The sequence below is a fragment of the Heloderma suspectum genome, chromosome 1, assembly GCF_057233095.1.
Source record: "Heloderma suspectum isolate Gila_16-S chromosome 1, 16-S_ref, whole genome shotgun sequence".
NCBI lineage: Eukaryota > Metazoa > Chordata > Lepidosauria > Squamata > Helodermatidae > Heloderma > Heloderma suspectum.
Window position 1 is genome coordinate 364,900,676 of NC_139458.1, and position 25,751 is coordinate 364,926,426.

Below are 25,751 nucleotides of genomic sequence, written 5' to 3' on the forward strand. Positions count from 1 at the left end.
ATGAGCTCTTTTGGCCTTTGTTGGACAGAATGATCTGCTCTAAAAAAGACAAACGACAAAGTAGGAACTCACTTTCACTTGCATGAGCAGTAAATGTTTCCCAATCTGTGTTGTCAAAAATAGATGTTTTATTAGCAAAAGCGACTTCTAGTTCCTTTAATAATGATGGGTATGGTTTGTTGTCATCATAATCTCCTTGTTCTTACAGGAATTTTTTTTATGTTTAAAATCCTTAAATTCATTCAGAAAATGTTTTAATTCTTTCCAGTGTAAAGAATTTAAACCCCACCTCTTTACCACTAGGAATTTTATATATTTTGTATATCTTAGTGTCAAACAACAGCAGCAGCAGCAGCAGCAGCAACAAGTTCTAAGCTATTTCTTGTCCTTTTCCATTAGTATTTTAAAGATTTGTTTCACCTCTATTATATTGCACAATTGTTTTATTGTATTATATTGGTGTGGGTCTAGGACACATATGTGCGTGCGTGCACACACATACACGCCCAAACAGTCTCCTCCCCAGTGTTGTTCATCAAGATCACCGAGGGGAAAGGTTAAAGCCTCTCCCTAGCGATCTCGTTGAAGATTGCCATTTCCCTGCTACTAATAGTTTTGTCTCTGGCAGGAGGGGGAGTTAAAAGGCTCTAACCCCCTCCCCACAAGTGATCCTTATGAAGATCACTGTTCCTCTAGCAGCAGGGGAACAATGATCTTGAATGGGATTGCTGAGGGTGGAGGCATAGTCCAATCTTATATATGTTTACTCAGAAGTAAATGCTATGGGTTCAGCAGGTAAATGTGCATGAGATTGCAGCGTTAATAATTATGCACACTTACCTGGGAGTAAGTCCAAATTAACTCCATGGGATTTACTTCTGAGTACACATGCATAGGATTGCACTGTTAGCCTCTCTTTCACAGATATGACTCAAAGATGTTACTAAATTCAACACTGAATTAAAAGCCTGGTTATAAAAAGAGAATCAGAGCTGAAGCTACTCAAGCTTCTGAGGTTTGGAGCCAGAATACAAGCAAAACGCATAACTCTGCCATTCCTTTTGAAATGAGATTCAAACATAGCCACTTGGTTGGTGAAAAACAGAGGCCCCTTCTTTGTGGTTGATATTTTTAACATTTATTAAAAAAGCAAAATGTATGTTCATTTCAAATGAAACAGTTAAAAATGTTAAAGCATACAAACACAAATTGTGTACTAGCAGCATCCAATTGTTAGGTTTTTCTAGAACTCTGCAGTGCTGTTTTGGCAAGCTAAAAACACTGTAGCTTGCAACCCACTGTCCTCACCATAGTGCAGATAAAACAAAAGGTTTATAAAATTAACAGGTTAAATAAGCTTAAATAAAGGTGTTAAATACAAGTCACTTGCTCAAAGCTCCTGTACAAAGATAAACAAACCTGGCATTATACAAACGATTGGCTGGCTCGCACCACATATGATTTTAATAGTTAGGCTCTCTCTAAACCATCTTAGCTGAACATGAACTATACAAAAGTCATTGACATTGAGTGAACTGATTAGGTGAGCCATGTACAAGGCATGTGTATCTTTAGAAAAATCAGAACACTATTTAAATTCAGGCACCATTTTTCCTGCAAATAAATAATCCCTAATATATCTGCATCCAAACTAGTGTTAAACTCATCAGTGCTAAATTTTAAAAACACAGTTTGTGACTATGTAATTCTACTTCCATTCTTATTGCTATGACAATGTGACTGTGGAAATATCTACTATACATACAAAAAATAGAGCACCTTTAAACATGAAAGTATATGTCTAATTTTTTTTTTTTATCTTACAATACTGAAGTCCAAACTACCATAAATTGCTTTAGCATTTTGACTGGAAAACTTGAAGTACAGAAGATAAACCCCAACTTATTCTTCTCCAGGCAAGCTCAAGCCAGAAGTATACTTTAAAATGTCTAAAATGACACCAGGAATTGTACATTCATTTTCACAAAAACAAATGTCTGCCATTAATTCTCTGTGTTCTTCAGATGAACATGAAGATAGTTTCTAAAAGTCCATAGCCTTGTTCAAATGAATAGGACTGGGCAGAGATTACAGCAGAAAATGTAAAATGGATTGTGAACACATTGAAATTATATTAGGCTAACTCAAAGTTACTGGTGTTATGTGGCTCCAATAGTGCTTTATCTGGACTCATATATTAGGACTTCTTGTCTATTGTATTGAAAAACCATTCTGTAAATTTTCTTAGTTGAGCAGCTGCTGTTTGTGATTCTTCCTGAAGTCTCATGTTATCTTGTCTCAAATGCTGGACTTCAGCTTGAAGAACAGCTTTGTCTTGTTTTTCCTAAATCACAGAAAAAGGAGTTGAATGATGTTTATAGCCATTATTTTTGTTGCTCGTGTTTCTGAGTGACTTAACAGACTTCTGTTTTCTTTAACTCCCTATTCACAATGACAGCACTGGAACTCTATGCTGAATCCCCAAAATTGTTTGGTCTGCTGTTCTAAAGAAGATAGCCTTGCAGGCTAAGCAAGATAAATGAGATTGTATAACCAAGTTTCTGTTTCAAAGCTATAAGACTACACTGCACTTCAGCACACTTCACTATAGTAAACAAGATAACTTCACAGAAAGATATAGACTAGTTTAGAGCTATACATCAGATAAAAAACACACAGAGAGACTTAAAAGTGCTTGCAAACGACATAGAAGGCAACAAGATTATTAGCTGCATGGTTTCTATCTGCTAGGTATTAAATACTGCTACAGAAAAAGGAAAAGATTAGCAATTGTGGGGAAAGAGTGCATGTTGGACATCTGAGGTGGGAACAACTTCAAAGTACTGTTCAAATATACCAGGATTTATTTAATCAGCAAGAGACACAGAGTCTGTTGTACTGTCCAATACTTAGCAGCAGACAAGGTTTAAAGACCACATTGTCTGCAATATTGTCACGGGAGAAAATGTATATGCTATCATATGGGTGAATGGGCAACAGAAAGTGACAGTGAGCCACAGTATGTGCAAACCAGCTTTTGCACGGCTTTATTCATACTACAAGTTCCATTACAGGAAAGTAAACAGAGCTGAGTTACAAATGCTGGATGAAGATATGGATAATTACGCTACAGTGAGTATACTGAATGATTGTGCATGGTGCCTTCTTAATGTCGTGAAACACAGAATGCTCAATTCTACAACTACACCATCTGATTCATCAACCTTCTCAGTAACTGATTGGGATCGGGGGTGGGGATTAAGGGTTTATTAAATTTAACAGGAGATTAATAAAGATTTCAACAGTACAACCAGATTCAAGCAAGATAGCAGTTTTAACATTTCTTCTCAGATCCATTTATACTTACTTACTTATTTATTTTATTGCATTTATATCCTGCCTTTTTTCCTCCAAGGAACCCAAGGTGGCTTACATTATCCTCCTCCTCTCCATTTTATCCTCACAACAACAACCCTGTGAGGTGGGTTGGGCTGAGAGTCTGTGACTGGCCCAAAGTCACCCAGTGAGCTTCCATGGCTGAGTGGGGACTAGAACCCAGATCTCCTGGCTCCAAGTCCAATGCTCAGGTTTGAATAGAGTGAGCATGTGCACATGTGCACGTATGTATGATTTTTTAAAAGGACAAGGAGTACAGAGGGGGTGCTAAACCCTCCTCCAGGCTGAATTTACATTGTCTGCCCTAGTGCTTTTCAGGGGAGAGTGTTTGGGAAGGTAAGCGGTAGGTGGGAGGAGGGTTTAGCATCCCTGTGCGCTGCTTTATTTTCCTTTTCCTTTATCAGATTCCCATGCGTATCTTCACAAAAGATTGGGTGAGACTTGTATTTAATCAAGTAGGTCTACTGTTACCATAATTATTAGACCTAAGGAAGTGCTGCTCAATCTGAGGCATAAAGCTTTTTAGGTGGCACAATAAACTCTGATGATCATAAAACCTTTGCAAAAGCAGACATATGACACTTCAGCACAGGTCCTGCAATCATTCCTTACAGCTGTTTGCAAAAAGTATTTTTGTAAGCAAATCTTACATAAGGCAAAAGAGTCAGAAAATATATGACCTGTAGAATTTGAATGCAGTCTAACTCGTCATTTGTGTGGTAAACAAGTACATTAGTACTTTCAGACCTTACTCATATTGCACTTGTTTTTCCTTAATTTTGTTATCATAATAAAAGTATTCATGAATTATCTAAGATAAAAGGACATAAAGTCAAAGGCTATTTCTACTTAATATTTATAATTTTGAGTATATTGTTGGAATAAAATAGATTTTAAAAGTTATACATTTTAAAGTTTAAAGTAGTACTCTTGACACATCTATTTTCTTACAGAATACAGCTGGACACTCAAGAATTATGGACTTGTACATTTGTAAATCTGGAAGATGCTCCTATAGCCTCTGTGACAATACCAAGGCAGGATGCTCCATATTCAGATGGAGCACCTGGCATAATTTATCAACTGGGTTATAAGGAGCCCAAACCAGAGAGGAAGCGGTACCAAGCTTATTTGCCATAAATATCTACAAATCTGAAAAAGGAATAATTTTGGAAAATACAGATAGTTTGTCAGGGAATAATGCCATGTGTTACAGGGAAAGGCAATAATAATCCCATATCAAGTCAGTCTGATCTAATGAGAAAAAACCCTTGAGGCCATTCTCTTGCTCAAGACAAAAATGCTGAGTAATAAGCCTGTGACAAGTGAAATTTGTAAATTAACATACAATGGAAATAGATTCAATAATTTCCATTTTTATTGGTTATTATGCTACAGAGGAAATTTTTCTCTCGGTTTTTTTTAGAAATTACCCCTTCAGTGGCACATTTAGCTCTTTTGCTAATTCATTGTTTGACTCTAAACAGGTCAAGTCAAAACTTGTTTTATACCTATACTAGCTACTTACCGATTCATAAATTGTTATCTGAATATATGGAGCTGCCTATTAAGTGAGACCATTGGTTTGTCTAGGCCAGTATAACCACTCTGACCCACAGTGGATTTTGATGGCCTTTCCTGGCACTGCTACTTGAGATAGTTCTACCTGGAGATGCTGGACACTCAGGGGGCAACGTGACTGGACAGCAGGAGATTTGCTAGGAGGATCTGACCTCCCACATTTTTAAGGGCTAAATGCAGCTGCTCAGGGCCCTGATTTGGTTTACGGCCACAGTACTACTAGTAGAGGTTTTTATTAATCCTTTTGTCCTGTGCTGTTTTCCCTCTCTGAACCATGCTGCCCCCTTCCCCCGCCCCATGTGGCAAAATACCAGTTTCATGTGGGTATAGGTTACAGGTAATATGTAAATTCATGTGCTGGTCTTGGACTGAACTCATACATGCATTGGTACTATAGCGGCTGGGTAAAAACGGAGACATTTTATTCAACTAAACATTTTTACCTTCCGAAGATCAGTTTGCAATTGTCGGAGGATCACTTCCAGCTGGTTGACTTTTCCAGTCAAGGTAGTAGGGCTATCCTCCCTACAAAATTAAATTACAGATTGGGGTTATTTCAAGACGTCATACCCACTCCCAAGCAAAATAGTTCCATACAAAATGCAGATGACAATGGAGCAATATATGCAATGGCTGCAAAAAGCACATACAAGTAGTTGTTCAGATACAAGTCCACTCAAGTGATGGATGAAGCATGACACAATCTCACAAGTAAAGATCAAAGGCAGCAAATATGAATGAGGTATCATTCTCAAGGTGCAAGTGAATCTTTCTGCTAAGCAGTGTGAAGAGTGCAAGGTGCTTGTTAAAAGGAAAACTTTACAGCAATACAAAGCAAACTGCACTAGCAAGTACTGAATAACATGAAGGTTGCATTAGCTCTTGTCTGGTGGTGAATTGCAATCTTTTTATCACTAGAAATCTAAAATTGTTAGTCTTTATGAATCCACTTGTTTAAGTACAACCACTGAAACTATAGTCAAAGGTTAGTCATTAATAGAAACAGGTCTGTCAGACCGAATGCAAGGAAGAGTGCATATATTTGCAAAAAAAAGAAGAAGTGGCAATATAAACAATTTATTGTGGATGACAAAACCTCAGGATGCTGGTAAATTGGAGAAACTCATTTAAAATGAAACAATTATCATGATTGTTCTTGCTCCTAACACATTTGTTTTAGAAAGAAAAAGAAGTTCAAGCAAGTTTGTTCTTACTGAGTTACTATGCAAATATGTGTGAGAGACAGAGATGTCACTATGAGTGAAAGAGTTTAGGATAAATATTTATTATTTATTTAATTATATTTATAAATTGTTTACATTAATAAAAATTCTAATTGATGTATAAAACAGTGCAGTACAGTACAAGATCATAATTAAATACTGTAAAATATTACTGTATACAGAAGATTACCTTCCTGGGAATGCTTGTTTGAAAAAGTCTTTTTCAGTAGGCACTGGAAACCAAGAAAGATTGGTGCGGCATGGTGCCTATTCTGAGCCAGCATGGATCGGGTCTTTGAAATTTTGGGCACCACCAGGAGGGTATCTTTTGATGAACACCGCAACTGAACAGGCAAGTAGGGCCTGCCTTCGTATTGCCAATCTCTTAAGTAACCTGGTCCTCGCTTGTTTAAGACTTTGTAAGCAAGTGCCAAAACCTTAAACCTGGTTTCATTTTTTCATTTTCTTATTAAAATATTTCCAGCCATTATTCCTCTTCCCCTACTAGGGCTTTGAGGACTGGTGGTAAGAATTTTTTTGATTTAAAGAGATCTAGTTACTTTGAGAGAGCTAGCCCTCACCTCTCACATGGCCTTAAAAACACAGGCACACAATACAGGGTAGAAGAGTGGTATCCCCTACCCTACACCCCTGGGCATAGAGCTCATCTGCATAGGTCAGTTCTTCACCTCTCAAAATAGGGGGAGGGCAGGAGAGTGCACAGATTGGTCCTATGCACATTGGATTTATTTTTGTAGACCTCATTACGACATTATGTTCATCATGTAGATGAAAAGTAGGACAGTTGCATTCAGAGACAGGGGCTATGTGATGCTGTTTCCTTCTGTCAAGTAGTTGTTTTTATACACTTTCCACTAAGGTAAATAATAGTATTCTCTCTGTTCTCTGCATTCACATACAGATAACAAGTGCCAGATCAAAGCTCCTTTGACAACATAAAACCCTGCTATATCATCAGTGGACCACTGTCTGGTGTACAAGGCACACCAATTTCATTCTGTGACTTGAAAGTAGGGGCATGGGGTGAACTAAGCCACTTCTTGACATACTTCTGTCCTCTCATTTCTATTCAGACCTCTGCGGCGAAAATCTTTCTAAATCAGCCATCCCCAACCTGGTGCCCTCCAAATGTTTTAGACGTCAACTCTCATCAGCCCCAGCCCAGAATGGCCAATGGTCAGGAATCCTGGGAGTCTAAAACACCTAGAGGACACAAGGTTGGGGAAGGCTGTTCTAGAGGCTTAGACCAAATCCCTTCACTTACTTCCCATTTCTTTATAAAACCAGTGCAAATCCTTACCTGTAAAGCTTTTTATAGCCTCACCCCATCCTATCTTTCTGACCTTATTTACCAGTATGTATTTGCCTATGACAGAACTCCCTCCCAGAATACCTACATAGTGCCACCACTCTCTTCGGTCAACTCCTTGTCAAAACCCAACATTTCTGGGAAGCTTAATGCTAACCCCTTAAGCTTCATTTCAGTTAAGTTCGGAATGACAACTAAATATGCAAACTACATTAGTTCTTAATCATCCCTTGGAACCCTTGCTTCAGCTGCTCCTCTCTCCCTTTCTCTCTTTTGTGTCTCCTCCATTTCTAAAATATAGACAATCAGCTGTGCTATATAGTTAATCAATTCATTATCTGTCTGATGACCAGGGTGTATGCTCATATTACTAATTCAGAAATAGTTCTTTGAATTAACATTTGAGGCACTAAGTTAATGGTGGTGCTTCTGGACCTGGTGTCACTACTTGGACAGGTGTTGAGTGGTATGTCAGGTGTAACACTTCCTGAAGAACCAAGAAGCTGACCACTGTAATAGATATTGTGGTAACCTGAGGACTTTATTACTATAATGTGCTCTATGTAGGGCTGCTTTTGAAAAGTGTTTTGAACTTCAACCAGTCAAACTAGAATGGCAACGCTCTTAGTGGGTGATAGCCATTGAGAATATATACCTTTTCTTAGATACCTGCATTGATCACCAGTTTGCTTCTGGGCAAAATTCGAAGTGCACACAGTTGATTATTTTTATTCACTTCTTGACCAGTGACATCTCTGTACATCTCTGTATCAGTATGTCTTCACACTGGCACAGAAAACAATCTTGGGGAATCTGATCTTGTTCTGGATTGGAATTTATAATTCCTCTATTAATTTCAGAAGGAAGGTTTTAGGAGCTTGTTCTTAGCTGCCATGTTCCATCCTATACCTTCACAAAGCAAAGAAGCCAGCTTGGCCTAAGCTCTTCTGTAGTAAACATTCTGCTCCTTCCCAAGTAGGGCCTGCATCTCAAAGCAACAGGGGTTCCAACCCCACTCCTGCTGATTTCCCTGGGGGTCAAGAATAGTTCTCCCAACCAGCATACATAGAATCTAAGGCAATCAAAACCCACTGTAATATCGCAGAAGGACCACTGGCCAAACCAAGTGCAGCTCCCATCATCCCTAACCGTTGGCTATGCTAGCTGGGGCTGAGGAGAGTTGGACTCCAGCAACACTTGGATGTCCACAGTTTCCCTACCCCTTCTGTAAAAGAAGGCATTATATTAAGATACTTTTGTGGGGAGAAAACCATGTAATTTACATACCCAGTAGTATTAATGAAGTCTTTTCCATTTGTTGGACTTGTGCCCAAGGCTTGATTATTCTCTAAACCTTGTACATGCTGCATGTCATTCAGGGTGCAAAAAGATGCCACCCTCTGATCTGGGAAGGCAAATACACAAAGAAACATCTAAAATAAGCTGACTGTGACAATACTTTCAGTATATCAAACTGATCAAGAACTAAGATATCCTCCTTTATCTGGATCCAGCTATTGCCAAAGAAGACATGTCTGCATCACAGTCTTTCAAAATCTCCATCTGGATTTTCAACAGAAACTATATGAATGCAATCCCGCTATAGCTTTGCATGTAATCGGCAAGGTGTTTGTTTCAACATTTTACTGCTAATTTAGTTGTGCAGAAATTTACAGAAAATCTGAGACCATGACCAGTTTCAAGCAAATTAATAGCAAATGCAGGCACTTCATAGAGAAAAAAAAATCCATAAAAAGCTATGGAATCTAGTATAGCAGAGCACATTTATTGTATTACTATACTTGAACAAAGTAATTGATTACCTGAAGGCTTGAAATTTAATATGCTAGTGCTACCATTATAACCTCTATCATAGATTTATCAATTTTAGATATAGGAAGTAAGCTATTTCCTTAGGATTTTCAAATAACTTTCCCCTAGGGATCGTAGAGTACATGCTTGATGTCTTGGGAACTGAGTTTCCTCAATGAAGGACATGCAGTGTGGCAGACAAAAATATACTCTGTGCTGAAAGAACCGCATATGCCACACACAAGCTGGTAAAGAACACAAGTAAACCAGACCTTGAGCATTTTCCATGCAAAACGTTTATTCTGTAACAAGAGGAGTCATTCATTTATGTGTAGATTGTACTCAGATTTCTCTAGAGTCCACAGACATTTACTGGTCTTGGCCATAACATGCCTTCTCCTCTCATCTCGCACAGGCCCAAAGCTTGCCTATAATCATGCAAACGTGCAAACATATAAAAGCATAAATATAAATAAATTTTAAAAAATTAAGATCCAACTGTCAACCCCAGATCATCACCTAGAAACGAAGTGTGATGACAGACTGGCCCAAGTTCTTCGTCAGAGTCAAAATCTGAAATAAGATTTAGAATGTTCCTATGAACAACAAAGTCCACTGAACTAACTTCGGAATAATGTAGTTGCTATCCATTTGAGAGATAAAAGTTGTGGAGTATTACTTAACATCAAATCATGTTAACTCTTACTATGGGATCTTCTTTAATCTTCTCAAAACAGTATTTTTCCACCATAGTCATTTTAACATCAATGTATTTTGTTAATTAAAACTGTAACAAAAAGAAAACCTCTACCATCAGTCAAAACAGTAGTAAAATGAACAAATTAAGATGCTGCACAGCAGTAAAAGACCAACCCATAATCTTCAGGGCTAAGAATTATTTTACTCAGTAGGCGGCATCTATTGGGACATGGCCCCCTGCAGACTCAGTTGCACAAGTGGCTCCTCCCACACATTCTGTTGCGCAAGTGGGACTCAGATTTAATGCTTCCTAGAGGAAGCCCTGAAACAAGCAGAAACATTTGTTTTTGGATCGGGAATGTCAGCAGAGCTCCCTTATGCAATCTCTGCCGACCTGCCCTGTTCCAGAAATGAACATTTCTGCTCATTTCTGGTTGTTCCCAGAACCGCTAAATCTCTGTTGCGCAAACAGCGGGTACCTCTTGCAGAAGAGAATCGGCAGGGCTGCAGTGCCCCATTCGATACATTCTATAGCAAACTTCTTTTCTGTTGAATTTTCAAACTGCTATAGACAGAACAGCAAGCATTTGCTAAATATAGCCCTATTTTCAGTTTCTGATATGTCTGTTTTTGAACAGCAAATTCTTATGTGCTGTTAAGCCAAGAAAATTATTTTGCACTTCGGTGGCAGCACGCAGATAGAGCTCATAACGGCAGTGTGACAGCACCAGGAAACTCACTCCAAAACACAAAATATCTATAGTACAATGACTTGTAAACATATCTGTTAAAAACAATGGAACAGAAATACAATTTCAGATTAACGCTTAGTTATCCCTTTCAATTTTATATTTGAATAAAAATAAAACATATTTTAATCTTTGTCTATAACTTTTCACTAGCACATAATGAGAAATGATAGAGACATAGTAGCTCATAAACACATGCTATTTTGAATGATAATCTTTTACTTTTACTTCCTCTGTTTATTAGCAAGATATGCAGCTATTCACTTTTAATGTGTTTACTAATGTTCTAAAATAATACAGTAGTTAGTTAAAAAATATTGTAGTTTTATATCAAATAGCATAAGGCAAGCCAATCCTCAGATATGCTCTAATGTAATGTAATTCTACCTACAAGACTGTATGTAAAACAGTGGGTCAGTTTGCATGTCATGATAAGCCATGCTGAGAAAGGGATGGCACGGCCACCTGTCTTGGTCTGGGATTCCAGCAGACCACCAGCTCCTGCCAAGCCCCTGCTCGACCCCCTCCCATGCTTGCCAAGTTGCTGCAACCTGGGCCCCATCTGCCTCTGTCACAACAGCGATGTTTTGAAAAAACATGGTGATCACGATACCGTACATACAGACTTATACGGAAAATGGTGTCGTGAATCTTGCGTATATGGGCGATTCATGGTGCCATTTTGTGTATAAGTCTATGTGCACATTTTTTGCACATAGACTTATATGCAAAATGGCGCCACTAATCACACATACATGCAAGATTCATGGCAGCATTTTGCGTATAAGTCTATGTGTACAGTATTGAGATTGCCATGTTTTTTCAAAACATGGTGATGGCAGGGGAGGCAGACAGGGCCCAGGTAAGCATGGGCAGCTCAGCAAGTAGGCGTGGGGCTTGAGCACAAGTCCAGGGATGGGCAAGCATGGGCAGGGGCTGGGTGGGCACCTGGAGAACCTGGATGGGGGGGGAGGTGTCCATCCCTACACTGAGAATAAGCCACCATGGGTTGGTTGTTCGCTCGCCAACCCAAGTTACTCCCGACAGATGGTGCATTTTACAGCTTGCCGTGGCTTGTGTCCCCCTTAGTTCTCCCACGTGCTCCCAACGCATATCCCATGGGCCACTGTATCCTCGTCCCTGTGGAGGGAAATTTTTCTGACTTCCCACCCCACTTCAATCTCTGTCCTTATTCAACACAGTTTTTCCGTTCACAACCCTTTTAAAAAAATATTTTTGTTGCTGTTCATTGGTTCGGAACTATGCAAATCGTTTCAGTCCCCCCCCCGCCGTTGTTTGCAAGTGTACATTGCACAAATTTGCCTGTCCACTATTTTCTTCAGCAGTACAGATCGGTATCTCCTCTGTACATTTTGAAATCCCACTAACAGAGTTAAATATCCTTATTGCCTTCATGTCAATGAAGCTTTTGCAGCTTTTCATAGGCATCTCGTTGGTCACTGTGGCGAACAGGAATGTTGCATTAGAGAGTCCTTTGGTCTAAACCAGCAGGGCTCTTATGTTCTTAAAATGGCCAGAATATACACACTAACTTGTTCAGAGTGTCTCAAGGCCTAAAAATGTCAGAAACACAAAACAACAAGGAATAGAACAATATTTTGCTTGTAGTCTTGCATATTTGCTCTGAAGAGCTGAGCACAGACTGTTGTTGAAGAGAATACTATGACTGCTGGTGTGACTAAGCATTTTCTTATATAATGGCTTATCCAAGAAGAAAGAACTATTACAGATGGGTTCAATCTCTGACAAAGGCAATATGGATTCAAGATTCTTTATCTTTCATAAAAAGAGAATGAAATCATGGGAGCACATAAATAGTGCATCTGGAGCTGAAATGCAGAACTGAGTTGCATGACACAGTTAGACATTATCATTGAGCCTCCTGACCAATGACATGAACAGCCCCTACATCTCGTGTGAGCAGAGACCTCTGTACACTGCCCTCCAGCATGCAAATAAAGACCTGGATTATACTTGTCAATTTATTTTTGATAGGGCTATGCACGGGCCCCTGCTTCACTTCAGATGCCGCTTCAGACCTTCCAAAGCAGCCCCGCTTCACTTTGGACCGATTTGGACCCCATCCACTTTGCTTTGGATCCGAAGCGAGGTTCGGATATCTGAATCATTCTGATATGATGTTTTCCCATTGACTTGCATTGGACAATAGAAATGGACATAACATCTTCAGTTTTCATGATAAATACGTGAACTTTGGCGACCTGAAGGCCCCCATGGAGGGGATTCCACCTGCCAAATTTCAGACAGTTTGGCCCAGTAGTTTTTCTGCTAGGCACAGATAAAATGTGCTGGTCTCAGAAACTCAAACCAAAGGTCATAAAGGAATAAACAGAGAAGTTCGGTGTTTAAGCGGTGATTAGGAGGTCACTATCCCTAATCTCTGCTGTAAGTTTCTTTGAAGTGTAAATAACCCCTCTCCCCTAGTACTATTAAATTTTGTAATCTGGGCCCAGATAAAGTTGACATCCAGGCTGACTGCCAATTTGCCATCTTAGACTTAAGAGATGGTTGAGTCACACAACTGCCCTGTGGTAAAAATTTTGCTGGATTTCTGAAGTCTTGTCAACTTAATAAGCCTAGCTCCATCTTTTCCAAATCCATATAACTTCCTTCTCAGTCCCTCTCAAGTACTCTGTTTGATTGTAACAGTAGGGATGTTGGAGAAATCTGCAATAGATTCAAGACCCTGAAGATGCCTCATATTGGGCTTGCTTGCTTTGCCACACAGTGGAGTATTATTTAAATAATAGATGTAGTGCTTTGCCCACTGTATTTTGACATGTGGATGTGTGTAGTGCTTTGCTTGACCACAGCACAAGCACACATACACAGACACACAAGAGCAAAAGAAAAGCACATGCAGAACTACCTACAAGCAAAGAAAAAGGTTTATATTTTATTTTTTTAGGGAAAAGATATAGAGTTCAAAAATGGGAAGGGAAGTAATACAGGAATTGAGAAGGGTGGGAGAGGGGCAAGCCAAGAACAAGGAAAGGAAAGTACTTTTTTATTGTTTGTGTTTTTTAAAAGGATCTAGCCAGAAAACTATGAAGTCCAACACACACACACACACACACACACACACACCACAGATCTATCCAAATAACCTCAGAGCTCTCTCTAGTAACACCACCAGATCTCTCTCTCTCTCTTGCAATGAACAAATGCAGGCTTTTTCTTCCAATATATCCAGTATCTCCCCCCCCCCCCCCCCCCGGTCACTGATTGGAGATTGCAACTAGAGTTGCCATTCACCAAAGCTCACTCCCTCCTCCTCCTGCTGTCCCCCTCCCTGATCTTTCTCAAGTTGATACATTTTGGAGACAGGTTGTCTGGGCATCAGAATGCATCAGAATAGGTCCGAATCTCTGAAGCGGACTGAAGCGCTCTGGAGCACCTCGGTGCTGGTCTGATTTGCTTTGGATCACACCGAGGCACAGATTCAGCACTGCAGCGATGCACAGCCCTAATTTTTGAAGTATAACAATGTAGGCATCTTTGTAATACCTAAGAAAGGATTATTGGGTCTGGTAAGAAATATCACTGCAGAGTAAGGATGCTGGAGAAATCTGCAATGGATTCAAATGTGTTCAGATTTTGATGAATCTGACCTGCAGATTCTGCAGCAGACTGGCTTTTTCTGAGTCACATGGATTCCATGGACTTGTGTACCAGTTTTTACTTTTTGGGGGGGATTTGCACAAATGTACATTTTCAAACCAACAAAATTCTCGTACAAAAAATCCGATTCCATCAATGGGTAGATAGTGGACCAAAAGACACCTGACAATCATGAAACACAGACGGAACAGATTTAACAAAATTCATACTTCCCTACTGCAGAGGTGAGTAGTGGGGATGAAAATACACAAGTTGAACCTGCTGTGTTGGTCAGTATGTTACAAATGGGAATAAGTAAAGAATGATAGTACGTTCACATGGAAGATGTCTGAATTAGACATATTTGAAGGTTCAGAAACCAGCCATTAAATCACACTGATAGATCATCTTCAAGAAAGAAAACTGGAATGCACATATGGCTGATCCATTGCCTTTGTCAAACAGTTTCGGCTAACATTATCCACTGTTTCCATGTTCAGTAAATCAGACACAATTCAACTGACTGTCAGACCTGCAGACCAATTCAGTAGGTTTAATCCTAACTTTGATTTTACATTTTCACTAACACAAAGATGTTCGTTTAACAGTGTAATGTCCTGATTCTGAACATTTATGATTGCACAGTGTCAATGCTACCCTGCTCTAGCAGGTTTTGTGACACGGATAAACCACAGCCACACCCTTGATACATCTAACAGAGTGGACCCTAGAAGATCTGGGTTCCAATCCCTGCTCAGCCACAAAACTGACTGGGGGACACTGGACCAATCACAGTCTTTCAGCCTAACCTCCCTGACAGGTTGCCTGTGGGGATAAAATTGGGAATAAGAACTATGTAGCCTGCCATAAACTTCTTGAAAGGGTTAAAAATAAAACAAATAAGCACTTATATTCCATATACATCTGTTCTTAGAACCAGGGTGTCCATATTTTTCAACAGTATACATTCTTTACAATTATCCCTTCTGAATTTTTAAAGAGAGATCTAGTTCAAATGGCCAGACCATTCCTGGAACGGTTCAAGTCATATGACACAGTACCCCCACCTAAAAAAGGAAATTCCTGGAAATTAATATTTCTGCTAGAACTCACCTTCTCTCTCCACCATAGAAAAAATGGTATAGGCCCTGTTCAAACATCACACTAAGCCATGATGATTAAGAGCTTTGTGCTAACCATGTTGGCTTAGCGTGATGTCTGAACAGGCATCTCTCCCAGCCATGATGGTTTATTAACCACGGACTAACCATGGCCACTAACCACTTGCTGTAAGATGGTCAGCAGGCTCTACTATGGCTTAGTGTGATGTCTGAACAGCCTCAGTAGTTAATTGACAGCTGCCATAGAGCTCCACAGCAAGAGCGGCCAAAGGAGTAGCTGCCAAGTACTAAAATACTGACAGCACCAAGCACCAAAATGGCTAACAGCATAAAGGCTGCTGGGGTGCATGGCTGCCCATTTGGAGGACTGCGGGTTCCTGCGGGAAGGAGGGTGGGTAGAGAATGGTTAGTCTAATCATGTTGAGGAACATGGTTACCTGTATGTGTTGCAGTAGCACTTCCAGTGCTTAGTGGTAGCCACCATGCACCATCGTTAGCCTAACCACCCTTCCCCAGTGTGTGTCTGAACAGGGCGATTCATTCATAATTGTGTCCCATTTCCTAATCCTAAACATAGTAACAGTGCAACCATATGCATGTTTACTCAGAACAATGGAGTTGAATGGGATTTACTCCCTTGTAACTGTGCATAAGACTACAGCATTAGTTATATTAAAATTAGTGGGACTTCCAAACACTAACTATGAAACACACAGTCCAATTTGTTTACTTTCATTATGTGCTAAATTCTGTGGGATTAAGTACAGATTCTGTGCTGGAATTGTCCTGAATCAAGTCTGAAATATTTTTGGATACGGCCCACATATAGACCCTGTTCAGACACACTTTGGGGCAGGGTGGTCAGGCTAACCATGCTGCAGGGTAGTTAGTGCTAACCACTCCGAGAGCCCCTGCCACACGTGCAGCTAACCATGACCCACAGCGTAGTTAGCCTAACCACTCTCTAACCACCCTCCCTCCTGCAGTCCTCCAACCATTCCATCATGCATCCCAGCAGCCTCAGTGGCTCACCCGGCCATTACAGGAGCAGGGCTGCTGATGGCTATTGGCGGCTATTTTCTTCTGTCTTTCTGATTCTATTACAGAAATAAGCAAAAAATAAAAACAGCAGAAAATTGTGGAAGAGTTGCCATATCTCTAAAATGCACATTTCTATCACTATAGCAATTTTGCGCACATGCGCAAATGCACGTTTTAGTGATATATGGCGATTTTGTGCATATGCACATTTTAGTGATTTTTGCACAATTTTGCACTGTTTTTGTTTATTTTTTGCTTATTTCTGTAAGGTGAGCAGAAAGGAGGATGAAAATGGCGGCCGACAGCCATCAGCAGCACCGCTCCTGTAATGGCCATTTTCAGCTGCTCTTGCCGTGGAGCTCTATGGAAGCACTCCATTAACCGCAGGGCCTGTTCAGGTGTCACGCTAAACTATGGTTAGTACCACTAATCATCTTGCAGCACGTGGTTAGTGAGCGTGGTTTGTGTATGGTTTATAAACCACCATGGTTGGGTCTGACTCCCATTCAGACATCATGCTAAGGCACCATGGTTAGCTCAAAACTCCCAACTATTATGTGTGGTGACTGGACAGGCTCATTGAGGGGAAGCTTCTCAAACTCAAAATCTCCAAGTGAATTTTGAAGTTTAAAAAACATTCAGGAATCGGTGCAGGAGCTGATTTAAACAAGTACGTGATCATAGAATCATAGAATAGTAGGGTTGGAAAGGGCCTACAAGGCCATTGAGTTCAACCCCCTGCTCAATGCAGGAATCCAAGTCAGAGCATCCCTGACAGATGGCTGTCCAGACTCGTCTTGAATGCTTCCAGTGTGGGAGAGTCCACTCTCCCACACTGATGGTATGCATATGCTATTTTTTCCTGAGTTTTGCCATTTAACTCCTTATATCTTAGTAACCTGAACAACACCAATTAATAGCTGATACTTCAGAGGACAAAACATTAGGAAACCTTAAAAGGTAACAGACCCAAAGTGTTTATGCATATATACAACTAAAAAAGAAAAATGTGTACTAGAAATATATTTCAAAAGTTGGCTTCCAAATATAATTCCTAATTTGATTTAAAACGATAGAATACTGAGCAGCTACTTACTTCATTATGCATTCTCAAAATATTTATGAAATATGAAGTGATGACTAAGTTTAGGAAAAACTGCCCTAGGACGCCATTTACCTGAGGTAACTGACTAATGAAAATTAGCTTTTAATTCAGGATCCATCTGTCAATCCCATGCCTCCTATTTCTTGCCCTTCTTACTCCAGCCTTGGCCTAAGCCCACTGCACAAAACAGCAACCTGATGCTCCATCAACAAAGTTCTTGTGTCTCACCTATCAACTGGAAGCAACTGATTTGCAAGTTGGAAAACAGACCAATTAAAAAGGCATGCACAGAGTTGCCAATAACTAGTTGCACCGAATCCTTATGTTAGTAGTAATCTTATGAGCATTGCCCTTTAATTGGAACTAGATATATTTAATGGAGCAGATTCTTACATTACCTTCAAATGCTTGTGCAGCATCAACCAGGTTAGACCAGTCTAATCCTGTTGCTGTATCTGGAAGGGGCATCAAGCCAGGATCATTGAATCTTGATTTGTCAGATAAAGACCCATCTGAGAACCACAACTCATCTAAGTTAAAATGAAATAAAATAAGTTGTCTTCAGGATAACAGCTTAACATATTAGAAAAGGAGTAAGAGTTTAAAAACTGTCAGGCAATTGCCATGGTCTAGATAGAGAGATACGTACACACAACAGTGGATCATCTATATGCTGTTATGTGTACCTAGCTGCTCAACGAATGGTTAGCGCTGCTAACTTTGATGGTATAGGCCACTTATCTTGAAAGGAGGGACACCTTATTAGACAAGGAATTTCCCACATTTTGAGACTTTTTGAGGGGAATTTGCCTGAGTGTTACCGAGATGGGTAGTAACTGTAAAAGTGGTACACTTAAGCGTTAACCTTAAAACCAAGGGTGATCATGGCAGACATTTTGGATTTTTAAATTGCCATTTTCTCAGCATGAAGGCTGGTCTAAACACCAGACTATGTGTCATTTAATGTTCTACCACTAATACGTTTGGTTTCATAATATATTTCGTTCAGATTCTGTGTTACTGTCCGAGATAAAATTCAATTGGCTGTCACTTTCTAATTTTTCAGCAGAGGTTTTAAAAATCTTTTGGGACAAATACTAGGCCTAACTTGCCCTTAGATTTTTAGGTTGTTCTTAAAATTTCATTAAAATTGTTTAAAAAGTGTTACTCCAAGGGCAAGTATGTGATGTTAGGAGTTGGCATCAGCCATTTTGGCTACCACCTTTGGTTTTAGGGCCAGTGCTAAAGTATATTGCTTAGGTACAGATGGATTTAGATTCAGGAGGTCAAAAAACAAAACACAAATAACTTCCCCTCAAAAGCCTAGAACCATGGGAAATCTCCCTGATTTTATTCTTCGACCCAACCCCACTCCAAATAGAATCAGATTGCCAAAGCTGAAATTGCTCAGTGTACCTTACAGTTACTACCAATCTCCTTAATTGTCCTGATCTCTAACAATGCTTAAGAGATCACAGGTGGAATATTCAACAATGTGTTCCCTCCCTCCTGTGCTAATTCTCCCTGCCCTCCCTCATGTGCTAATGTATTAAGCACAATTAAAGGTTATGTCTGAATCAGCCTTAACTAATGGTTAATGCTAACTGCAAACTAGCTTCAAACCTGGGTTTTAAATCCTGTTCCATGAAAGGAAACAGGGTTGGTATTAACCATGATTAAGGCAATTACGCTTTGCTGGACTGTAGAACCTTTTTCTATGCATTCCTTCCCTATCCAATTCTTTCATTACTAAAACAGCACAATAACCACATAATTACCTCACAGACAGAGTTGAGATAACTGCCTCAGCTGGTAACTGTAGGCCATTTCTCATGTTACCTTGACAACAGGGATTCTATTTGAACATGGTCACGTACATGGTCATGCTGCTTGGTACTATCTGAAATGGTGAATCCACATGGGATGTATGCATGGTAAAGTTACTTCCTATGCCAGCAATACACATCTTGGCAGTGCTGCTGGAAGTAACCTGTTCCAAAGAATATGAATGAATGAATATAAAACACAATTTCCCACATATACCCTTTACAATCATCTAAAGAATACTCTATGCATTCAAAGTGTTCCAGGTTCAACCCCTGGCATCTCTAGGTAGAGCTGGGAAAGATTCCTGTCGGAAATGCTGGATGGCTGCTGCCAGCCAGTGTAGAAAATAGTTAGATGAACCAATGGTTTGAATCATTAAAAGGCAGCTTCCTATATTCCATTGAGAAGGTATCATTTCAATTGCAAATGGAATAACAGATCAGACGGTGTCACACCCACACACTTACGTCGTAGGTTTCCAGTTCCACTGGTTATATTTGTTCTAGGAGGTAAAGTGCTGTGATATGGTGGTGTAGTGCTGAATAAAATATCATTTGGCAAAGCTTGGTCTAGCACTGAACTCCGTGAGCTAGCATATGAAGATCCTCTCCGATTGCTACATATGCTCTCATCAGAAAGAGTGCGATACAGTGTCCTCCTTGGAGACAGGTTACCATAAAATGAAAACTAAACATTTAAAAAAAGGAAATTAGTAAATACACTTTTAACACTTATGATGATTGCAGTAATAGTTTATTTAGGGATAAACCTTACTATGCTATCATAGATTAGCATCAGTTTAGTTATCTTTGTACTAGTAATAGGAAATCAGCTGTATCACTGGAATTTTAGTGAAGTTATTGGATTATTAGATTTTCTCCTGACATATAAGAATACATCATAATTAATTTCTAGAAACTGAAATGTTATATTAATTCCAGACTAATAAATGAAACCTCTAGCCCTCTGATGACAACAGTTGCAAAAATTCTGTATTACCGCAATTGGAAACATTTATTCAAAACTAGGAGTATGTCTAGCATAGCATAATTTTATATTTTATGCTATGTTTAATATCCAGTCAAGGTTATTAGCTGTACATGGTGCAATCTAAACCTGATAATATGGATTAAACCAATGCAGTTTCTACTTCCTGTAAAAAAAAAAAAAAAAAGACCTGTGTTTTAAAAGATATAAGTGGCTTGGATCCTACAAACAAAGGAGTATTTTCTGTTTACAGAACCCACTGCTGAAAGTGGGGAGGAGGAGATTTTCACCATTCCCCCTTCCGCTGCAGACCCTGAGCCACCCCCCCATATTGTTCCAGAGGGTCCCTCAACCTTTTGGAGTACATTTTCAGAGAACACACGTGGAATTGGCAAAGATCTCCTCCTCCACCTTCCATTGGCAAGAGTATCCATTCATGGGCCCTCAGGATCCATGTCAAGGTACTTTAGGATATCAAGAAAGCTTTCTTAGGTCCACTTCAGAAGTTGCTTAACTGTTTCAGTGGCAGAGTATGGGAAGTGGGTTACTAGAAATGGCTCTCATGTTGTTCAGGCTGACTCCCCCAACCTTGGGATTTTATTCTTTATTGCAGAAGAGTTTCAAACACATAAAACAGTAAAAACAACAGTGAACAAATCACTGCTTGAAGCACCTAAGAAAGTTTTTCTTTCCAGACCTGGACATTCTACAATGAAGACATCTACTCATATTGTTCAACACATCAGAACATAGTCCCCCAATCTTGACTAAATCATATGTTAGTACCCATGTTACAGAATAAAGATGGAACTCAATTTCTCTGGCCCTTTGCACATTTTTTTCTTCCTATCCACATTTTTTGGAATGGGAACCACTTTTCAAGAAAGCAATTCTATCATTCAGGTGCATAGATCCTTTAATCTGGGTGGATATTTATCCATAACCATTAATTCCCACACTTCATGGAGGGTATACAGCTGTATCTCCAGTCATGCTGGCTGGGAAATGCTGGGAGTTGTAGGACTTTTTTCTGTCTAAACACACATAGGATTGCATCCTAACTGAAATTTTGCTGCTGTTAAATAAAAGACCTATAAGAAATCTACATATACTCAAGATTTACTCTGGGTGTATAACTTTTACTAGGACAGTGGCTGGGTTCAAAAATATCACATCCCCTGTTATGGATATGATATACTGTAAAATCCTACCCCCAATACATAATTACCTTCAGGTATGACCACCACAAATGAAAGTAGTTTCACCTATTGCAACATTTTCCCCCACACAATGGTGAGTATTGCTTATTAATGCAATGTATCTTTAGTGGGGTTTGATACTACCTTGCTAGAATATTCTAAGTAATTTATCTGATGTTATTAGAAGGTGAACTGAATAGGGGTGAGTCCCATAACCCTGACCAGATTTTTGTATTCAGCTTCCCACCAACCACTGGACACTCCTGCCTCTGACACTTTTGGATGTCCTTGTGTGGACATTAGGTTTGTGTATATGCCCAAATTACACCATTAATTCCAGCCTTTGCATGCAATTCTGGACTGTACTGTGCAATTTGTAATGTGCATTGTATTTTGTGTGTGCAGACCCTATTCAGATATGATGCCTGCATGCAGATGCCCCTGGGTGTCTGAGGTAGGCTTCTGGGGATGGAGGAGGTAGGGAGAGAAGTCAGTCTTACTGCTCCTCCACCCTAAGGTAAGGAAGGAACACTAATATCTGAAAATGTTCCCTTTCTAGGCCTGGTTAACATCTAATGTTCAAAATTCACAACGGGAAGCTTGCACAACAGCAGAGGCTAGCACTCCAGGCCAGAGTAATAGCATTTCTACACCAGGCCAAAATCCCACAACTTTACCAGGGCTTAATGCTTCCGTTTTAAAGACAGGATCGCAACTTTACATGTGATTCCCTCCCTGCCCCTTTTTTCCCCTTTATCAAGTTCTATATGTTCCATTTATACAGCCACTAGATGGTGCTGTGGTCTAGCTCCTCTTATTGTGGGATTTCCTCTTTTCACATAGAAATGGAAAACAGATCTTTTTATTACTAGATTATTTCCATTTCAGAAAAAGCCATGGAAATGTTGGGAAAGTATGAGAGAGGCGCTGGAGGTTGACAACGTCATATAAAGGACCCGCAAACTTCCGTGACTGACCAATCTCAACTGCAGGATAAAAGCCCCATGTGGAGAAACCCTAATCCAGGCCAGACATGGACGGATTGTTGGGCTGTGGGACTTCTGTTCTCACTTCACACACTTGAATCAGTCCTTGGAGGGAAAGATGTTCACTAGCAGTCAGGAGTGCACATTTATGTTTGCACAATGTAAGCCATATTTTCTAGTATTACTATTTCCAAGAAAAGCTAATTAGATTCTGTTCATAATAATCATGTATTTCAAAAATTTTGATACCAGGGTTTTAGGGAACACACCAAACAGTGAACTTACCACACAGTACATACACTGTGAAAAGATGCTGTTCTTCAGTAAAACAAATAATCATTCAGATATACTAGGTTATTTTTATTCAGATGATTACATACAGCTTTGAAGGCCAGGTTTGGGAAACAGGTTATAAAGTAACTGAAAACTGCTTTTCATCTAGACTTTTTATTTATTGTTATTATTACATTCATATCCTGCCTTTTCCCCTCTTGCTTACATGGTGGCTTTCATGGTCCTCCACTCCATTTTATCCTCACAATGACCCTCTGAGATAGTTTAGGCTGAGAGTCAGTGACTGGCCCAAAGTCACCGAAGGAGCTTCATGACCAAGTGGGGACTAGAACCCAGATCTCCCAAGTCCCACTCCAACACTCTAACCGCTACACCACACTGGCTTTCATTAACAACTGCTCAAGAAGTGCAGAGCTTTCAGGATGACATACTTAAACCCACTGACTATAATCACACTAGGTTTCATAGCTGTATATATGAGGATCCATAGTATTTGAATTAGTCTCTTTATTACTCAGATAAAGCTCTTTATATAAGTCATCTAACTCAAGCTCAGTAATACCAACAGATTCTGAGGCATAATTGCTTCTGATAGGTACACAGGCAAAGAAGTAGCTAACCTTTCTTCTGCCTTCCTCTGCAGAGATGTTGTCTGGCATCATCAGCTTCAGAAACTCTTCTTTTGACAAGACTCGCTGACTTTCAGAAACTGTACTCCTTACAGAGACTTGACGCCGACTTGAAGATAGGCCATCAACATCATTATACATTCTGAATAAACATTTTTTTTATAGTTAGCTAACATCTTTGCAATGTTTCCTTTATCTAAAATGTCTTTATGAATATTCCTTTTCATTGTGCTGTGTTACATTTTCCCTAATCCCTAAACTAGTTGAAATGCATAATTTAGTTTCAAGATTATTTTAATATATTTATAACAAATGAGTATACCACACTTCTCAGTTAAAGACTTCCAAGGTGGCTAACAAAGAATTTAAGAATAAAATCAAAATATAAACTCTACACTATTATATTATGTTGCAAGCTGTTTTTTAATCTTTCTGTAGCACCCAGAAAACTTTAGGTGCCTTAGGAAGGAAGGAAAGATAGAGAAATTTAAAAAGCAGCCTATCAATAAAACAGCAATGATAAAAATAAATACGAAAATCACATTAAAATAGCAACAGTATCCAACGTCAGTCATTAAGAATTCAAAGAATCAAAACGACATCAAAATTTCGGGCTAAAATCTTGTCGGACAAGTGGATGTTTGCTCGTGCAACAGGACTTTCCCCTCCTTTTGTCCCCCCAACTCTCCAGAGGAGATTTTGAGGACAGGAAGGGGGGCTGCAGGAGAGAAGGAAAATTGCCCCCCTTCCCATAATTGAATACAGCTCTTGGGTTCTAACTGACACTGCAGAGAAAATATGCAACATAATTCTTTGTTGTTGTTCATGACTTGCATCATCACCTCATTCCCAAATGCCTAGTGCATGAGTGCAGAATAATCAGTGATTGTATCCTTTACTAGAGAGGAACACAGACTTTGGCCGCATTCAGATGTCACGTTCTGGTTCCTTCAGATCATGGTTGAAGGATCAGAAATGAGCTCTGTGTTCATATGCTCCCTCTTTGTACAATTGACTTAATAGAATACTTCCTCCTTTGATCAAATCAGTCTGAAACGGAAACCTGTGGTTACAGTGAGCTCTCCAACTCAGGATTGCACCATCAGGTTCTGAATACAGTGTCTATGATAGTATGTTGTAATTTTAAAAGAGTTATTATCTGTGGTTGAACTGCCTTTAGCAGATGGTTAGATTTTCATTGCTTCTGGAAATAATAATTTTGAGACAATAATCTATTTGGAAAATAATTATTTTTAAGGAGTTGGGGACTTTTCTAGAAATCATTTAAAAAATCCCACAAGCAAACAAACATGAAATTGTAGTAAATAAATAGGTGACTGTTGCTGGCAACTGTAAATATACTTTAGTTCCATCTCTGACTCATTATTCTTGAGATACATTTCTGAAAGCCACTGTTTCTCAGTCCAAAGCCTGAACTCATGCATTTTTAAAAAATAAAAGAGGGCTAGTATTTCAAAGTAGCTGATTGAGTTTATGTAAAAGAAGGAGTGCCATAATTTATCAATCTCTCCTTCATTCAGATTTAGGACTTTGTTTTCATGCAATCATACAGGAAGCAGGCAGCCCACATGCCGCTAACTTTGCTTGGCCTTTGCTTGCTTCTTTCTAGCCCCTGGGATCCAACATCCAGCTTCCATTTTGTTTGTGATTCAGGCTCTCCTTCCTCTCAAATCACACAAACTTCTCTTTCCCAAATATGAACAAACCTTCCCTTACTCTTGGCATTCAGAAACTTCAGATTCCTCAGGTGTGGGGCTGCCTTCCGACTTTTTCCAGCCAATGACGTATTTGCTTATCGCTCCTTGGCAAGGGTAGCATTTTGCTACTGACCCAGATATCTGCTGACTGCAATTTTGTGACACTATGTACACTTTGGAGGTATCTAATGATCCACTGCTTTTAGGACCATGTGCTGAAGGACTTCCTGAATGATGTGACCCACTAGAAGAGGGGAAAAAACACAATACAAAAACATGCAGTACAGTTCATGAGGAAATCTGAGACAGGGAAAATATCTGGTACCTTAAAAATCTTTCTAAAAACATATTGTACAATACAGGTTTGTTTAAGCATGTACTTTTAACAATATTCATATTCAAACAAAAGTTC

The 25,751-nt window shown here is 39.5% G+C and overlaps 1 protein-coding gene across 4 annotated transcripts in view; it reads right to left on the reverse strand.

Moving 5' to 3' along the window:
• Positions 1–1,118: 1,118 nt before the first annotated feature.
• The window catches only part of SIPA1L2 (signal induced proliferation associated 1 like 2), a 118,736-nt gene continuing 94,103 nt past the window's right edge, over positions 1,119–25,751 (reverse strand). For 3 of the 4 annotated variants that reach the window (XM_084828136.1, XM_084828135.1, XM_084828134.1), the window contains 7 exons: positions 25,359–25,583; positions 23,613–23,763; positions 19,994–20,213; positions 18,098–18,229; positions 8,818–8,935; positions 5,421–5,502; positions 1,119–2,344 (listed from right to left, as the gene is read on the reverse strand). In XM_084828136.1, coding sequence (XP_084684262.1) covers positions 2,198–2,344; positions 5,421–5,502; positions 8,818–8,935; positions 18,098–18,229; positions 19,994–20,213; positions 23,613–23,763; positions 25,359–25,583 — 1,075 coding nt within the window. In that variant the 3' untranslated portion in view covers positions 1,119–2,197. Of the gene's footprint in view, positions 2,345–5,420; positions 5,503–8,817; positions 8,936–9,861; positions 9,916–18,097; positions 18,230–19,993; positions 20,214–23,612; positions 23,764–25,358; positions 25,584–25,751 lie in introns of all 4 variants that reach the window. The other variant, XM_084828133.1, reaches the window with a different exon arrangement.